At 47.5% G+C, this 6,000-nt stretch overlaps 1 protein-coding gene across 2 annotated transcripts in view; it reads right to left on the reverse strand.

The window, feature by feature from the left end:
- The window catches only part of rbm28 (RNA binding motif protein 28), a 39,189-nt gene extending 38,480 nt beyond the window's left edge, over positions 1-709 (reverse strand). For both annotated transcript variants that reach the window (XM_048553924.2, XM_048553923.2), the window contains exon 1: positions 534-709. In XM_048553924.2, the coding sequence (XP_048409881.1) occupies positions 534-690 (157 nt within the window). In that variant the 5' untranslated portion in view covers positions 691-709. The remainder of the gene's footprint in view (positions 1-533) is intronic.
- Between the last annotated feature and the right edge of the window lie 5,291 nt (positions 710-6,000).

Consider the following 6,000-nt stretch of genomic DNA (forward strand, 5'->3'; position numbering starts at 1 on the left):
TAAGGGAATTAGAAAGGCATCTGAAAATGGTGGGGGGCGGGGGCTGGGAATTGCAGGGCTATGGGAGAAAGGCACGGGCGAGGAACCCGAGATAACACAGTGTGGAGCGAGAGGAACACAGGAGGCCAGGCAGCATCGGCAGTTCTTACTAACTCTGAGGGGAGAGGAACTTGCCGAGGTGTTCTTGCTTAGAATCGGCACAAATGCCATGAGCCTAATGGTCCTTGTACACTGCGACCATTCTATGTTTCTATAAGCCCTTCCCACGCGAATGGTTAAGCCTATCTCTCCGCTTTCTCTGGAAATTAGAAAGATTTCAGCAAAATCGGGCGAACCAGGGAAAGGGGGCGGGCCCTTTGTGTACTGTACAGGGGGTGGAACATGATGCCAAGATGTACCGATAACGTCCAGTCTGAAACCAGCGGTCAACGGGGACATCATCGTTGCAGGTAAAGGAACATGAGCGAAACACCATCATTTCTCAGCGCCGTGCTTGTCCCTTCACCACGTGTTTCACCCCCCTCCCCCCTCACCTTTCTCTTTTACCACGAAGCAATGTTTGATCGGCCCCAGCTCGCTGTAAATCTCTCCCAGTCGCTCGCCATCCGCAGTCGCGGGCAGATTTCGTACAAACACCGTTGTCAAACGACCGTTAACCGCCGCCAGCCCCTTTCCCGCAGCGGCGGCCATTTTCAACGTACTACTCCTTATCCCCTCCGACTGGAGCACAGCAGCTACTGCAAACGGTCCGGCTGGAGAAAAACGTTCCTATCCCTGGGTCCTATCACCCAGTAGGTCTCAAAAGTCGTTGCTTTTCTGATCATCCTTCGACGCATGATTTTGCATTAATTATTGAATAAAACCCGAAAAAACTGCGGATCGTGCAAATCAGACACAAAAATAGAAATTTGCTGGCAAAACAAAGCAGGCCTGGCAGCATCTGTGGAGAGAAAACAGAGTTAATGTTTCTGGTCGAGTGAATCTTCCTCAGAATCTGTCTGCCCTGTTCATTGCAGTTTTCTGTGCTTGTACGTCTGGCGTTATGGTTGTTGTAGGTGATTTTATTTTACTTGAGCTGTCATAGGTTGCTACATCTTGCGAGTGGATATTGAAGGGCAATACCTAATCAATTTTGGCAACCCAATCCCATCAAGAGACAGCGACTTGCTCAATGGTCACTCAGATTGCCCGGTCGAATATCTACTATCTCACATCTGCAGCTGTTTTGTTTCTATCACAAGTGTGAGCAACCATGTCCTCAGTGGGTAGTCCTCATCTCCTCACACCCAGCCTGAAGGTACATGGAGCTAGAAAAGATGTGAACTTCTGAAGCATATATCCATCGAAGGTGGGTGACATTGGTGACATTGATTAGATGAAATCATTAGACATTGATGAAATAGAAACCTTTCCTGCTGATGTATGCCACTGGCTGGGTCCGTGGGATACTAAGTGCCCACATGAGTTCAATCATTCATACCCTGAAGGGGGGGGGGGGCAATCGAGGAGCAGTGACTCCAAAGACAATTCCCCTTTCAAATATAATTGGAAAATCCAAATCCAACATCATTATTTATGAAATATGGGAGACAAGACACACGTCATTGATAGGCCAGTTATCTGGTACCTGTCACCAGAAGATTCTCAATTCCTTATGAAGGAAGCAGTAGCAAATCATTGCTTGATTATACGTAAATTAAACATTACTTTAAAAAAGACAACAATTCAATGTTTTTCGTCCTGCTTTCAGCAGGACTGACATGCAAGAAATCAAAGTTAAAAAGAGAACATCAGTTTATTTGTGAGAGAACAGGATGTTGACTGATTGGATTATTTTTTGGCAGTGTGTCAGAGGTGGGGAAGCACTGGGACCTGAGATTTCTGACCCTGGCCCTTAGTCAGAGATGAAGATAATAAAATGTGAGGCTGGATGAACACAGCAGGCCAAGCAGCATCTCAGGAGCACAAAAGCTGACGTTTCGGGCCTAGACCCTTCATCAGAGAGGGGGATGGGGGGAGGGAACTGGAATAAATAGGGAGAGAGGGGGAGGCGGACCGAAGATGGAGAGTAAAGAAGATAGGTGGAGAGGGTGTAGGTGGGGAGGTAGGGAGGGGATAGGTCAGTCCAGGGAAGACGGACAGGTCAAGGAGGTGGGATGAGGTTAGTAGGTAGCTGGGGGTGCGGCTTGGGGTGGGAGGAAGGGATGGGTGAGAGGAAGAACCGGTTAGGGAGGCAGAGACAGGTTGGACTGGTTTTGGGATGCAGTGGGTGGGGGGGAAGAGCTGGGCTGGTTGTGTGGTGCAGTGGGGGGAGGGGATGAACTGGGCTGGTTGAGGGATGCAGTGGGGGAAGGGGAGATTTTGAAACTGGTGAAGTCCACATTGATACCATATGGCTGCAGGGTTCCCAGGCGGAATATGAGTTGCTGTTCCTGCAACCTTCGGGTGGCATCATTGTGGCAGTGCAGGAGGCCCATGATGGACATGTCATCAAGAGAATGGGAGGGGGAGTGGAAATGGTTTGCGACTGGGAGGTGCAGTTGTTTGTTGCGAACTGAGCGGAGGTGTTCTGCAAAGCGGTCCCCAAGCCTCCGCTTGGTTTCCCCAATGTAGAGAAAGCCGCACCGGGTACAGTGGATGCAGTATACCACATTGGCAGATGTGCAGGTGAACCTCTGCTTAATGTGGAATGTCATCTTGGGGCCTGGGATGGGGGTGAGGGAGGAGGTGTGGGGACAAGTGTAGCATTTCCTGCGGTTGCAGGGGAAGGTGCCGGGTGTGGTGGGGTTGGAGGGCAGTGTGGAGCGAACAAGGGAGTCACGGAGAGAGTGGTCTCTCCGGAAAGCAGACAGGGGTGGGGATGGAAAAATGTCTTGGGTGGTGGGGTCGGATGTGATGTGAGATGTTTCATTTTGAGGAAGGAAGCTGTCATGACCAGGGTCTGGATCATGTTTGAATCCTATTTTGTATTTCTTATAGTTATAACTTTTATGCCTTATAGCTGTGACTGAAATTGTTTCTGGCTGTTAGATGAGTATCTTATTTAACAAAACAACATCTGATATCATTCACTTACTTGATGTTCTGGTATTGCTGACAAATCTGGAATATATAAACTGTGTTGTTTGAAGAGATTAATTTAAAACATTTAAATTCATCAAGCTTATCAAATTCAGCTGATGCAAATGACATAAAATTCCATTAAAACTCACAATTTTAAAGTCTAACCATGACAGAATCTGAGTATTTAATTCTGGAATTGTTAAAATCTTACTGGTTCATGGCTCAGTATCCTGGTTAATGCCAGACCTGGAGAGATGATGGCACACATTCTACCTATCATTAAATTTGAATTTTGAAAATCCAAGGTTGTATGTTAAATAAACAAAGTGCATCACACACTTGACGCTAAACTGATATTCCTTAAAATTATTTTTAAAAATACCAATTATATTACTACCTGAGGATGGCAAAAGCACCAGACCGTCACTACAGCCATGTTCCAAACTTAGACACAAGGGCTGAATTCCAGGAATCGGGTGACAGTGAGAGATAGTAAGGTCTGCCGATGCTGGAGTCTGAGATAACACAGTTTGGCGCTGGAGGAACACAGCAGGCCAAGTAGCATCAGAGGAGCAGGAAAGCTGATGTTTCCGGTTGGGACCCTTTTTCAGAAATTGGGGAGGGGAAAGGGGCTCAAATAAATAGAGAAGGGGCGCAGTGATAGCATGTGAATAGTGGAGCGGATAGGTGGGAGGGAAGATGGACAGGTTAAGGAGGTGGGGATGAAGCTAGTAAAGGTGAGTGTAGGTAGGAAGTGGAGATGGGAGTTGGTCAATGAGGTGGGAGGAGTGGATAGGTGGGAGAGAAGACAGACAGGTCAAGGAGGGCAGGGATGGGGGTGGGGGGGGGCTGGTCTTGGGATGAGGTCGGGGGTGGGGAGATTTTGAAACTTGTGTAGTCCACATTGAGACTGTTGGGTTGTAGGCTTCCAAGGCAGAATATGAGGTGCTGATCCTCCAGTTTTCGGGTGGCATTGTTGTGACCCTGGAGGAGCCCAAGATGGACATGTCGTCCAGGGAGTGGGAGGGAGAGGTGAAGTGGTTCGCGACTGGGAGGTGTCGTTATTTGTCACAAACCAAGCGTAGGTGCTCCACAAAGTGATCTCCGAGCCTCCACTTGGTCTCCCCGATGTAGAAGAGGCCACATCAGGAACAGCGGACACAACTGACCTCATTAGTGGATGTGCAGCTAAAAATCTGTTTAACGTGGAAGGTTTTTTTGGGGCCATCGGGGTGAGGGGCTGGTGTAGCACCTCCTGTGGTTGCAGGGAAAGGTGCCGGGTGTGGTGGGGCGAGTGAGGAGTGTAGAGGTAGTTGCGGAGTTCTGTCCCTACAGAAGGCAGATAAAGGTGGGGAAGGAAATATATCCTTTGTAGTGGGGTCAGATCACAGATGGTGGGAGTGGCGGAGAATGATGAGTTGAATCCAGAGGTTAATGGGCTGATACGTGAGGACAATGGGGGTTCTGTCTTTATTTTTATTGCGGGGAGGGGGTGACGGCTGAGGTGCGGGAAACGCAAGAGATGCGGTCGAGAGCATTTTCGACCACTGAAGGGGGGAACGTTGCGGTCTTTGAAAAAAGAGGACATCTGAGATGTCCGGGAGTGGAACGTCTCATCTTGGAAGCAGATGCAGTGGAGGCGGAGGAATTGAGAATAGGGGATCGCATTCTTGCAGGAAGGTGGGTGACAGGAGGTGTAGCTGTCTCCTCCCCAGTATAGTATTGAAAGAGCAGATGGGTAGAAAGGATCAGTGGGACAGGAAGGCTACGATAAACTAGACTCACAGTAACAAACACACAACTCATGATGCAATTTTTATTTGTGGCTGAGAAACTAAGGTAGTACAGTCATCATTGGCTGTGACCACAACTACAAGCCGATTGAGGCACTAAATTCACTCCCAGATAGGATCCATGGAGCAGTGATAGATTCTTTCAGTAGGAGTAGGACACACCAGTTTGTAGGAGCAAAGGAAAAAGTATTTTGTATCGCAAGACATTTCATTCCAATGAAGTGTATTCACTGGACAAAAGAAGAGCTCAGTAAATCAGACACCTATTTGTGTGATTGGTTCATTGTCTGTTTTTGAAATCATCAATAATTTTGTCCTTTTCCACATTACTTTATTTAGGATATAGGTAGCAACCCTAAATTTACTGGGTCAGCCAAAATGGAAAAAGGAAAATCATATGAAGCTTCCATAGTGAAAGATCGATTGATTGATGTTTTATTCGTAAAGCTGGTGGGGGAGGTGCTGTCCTTCACGAAGCTGGATATGTTCCAGGTGTTCCTGCAATTGTGGTTAGATGAGGATTCCCAAATGTATGCTACGAACCCTTATGGGTATTTATTGTACCAATATCCGAGACTTTCTTTATTCATTCATGGCCTGAGGGCACCGCTGGCTTGGCAGCATTTATTGCCAATCCTTAATTGCCCACAGGGCTGACAGATCACAAGATGCCTATCTTCACAGGTGGCATAATCAATGTTAGGAAAGGCCAGCAAACAGCAGCAGGCCAATCTGCCACACACAGCTCATTTACCTAACTAGATTATTCAGGGTACTGTCTGAGTGCTCCAATTCCGATGGTCAATCCTTATCCAATCGACAAGGCTCTGCAGTAAGATTCTGTTTGGTTCATGTTTCTCCAGTGTCCCTCTGAAGAAAACTTCAAAAATAATGGAGCACACCCAGATACTGCAGTAAGAGCAGCGTCATTCTACTCATAAAACCGTACAGTACTCTAGTTCAGCAAATTTAGAAGAGATACCGCCATGTAGAGAGTGGCAGATGCGAGTGCATCTGTGTCAGGGTAATAACCTCTTGCTGCTAGTCACTGCTGAATGGACAGCAGAAAATGCTGAAAGGGTTGACCTGCATGGATTCGTCATGTTGTGAGCTTGACATACAGGAACCCCTTTCCACCAATCAC

The sequence above is a fragment of the Stegostoma tigrinum genome, chromosome 25 (assembly GCF_030684315.1).
Source record: "Stegostoma tigrinum isolate sSteTig4 chromosome 25, sSteTig4.hap1, whole genome shotgun sequence".
Lineage (NCBI taxonomy): Eukaryota > Metazoa > Chordata > Chondrichthyes > Orectolobiformes > Stegostomatidae > Stegostoma > Stegostoma tigrinum.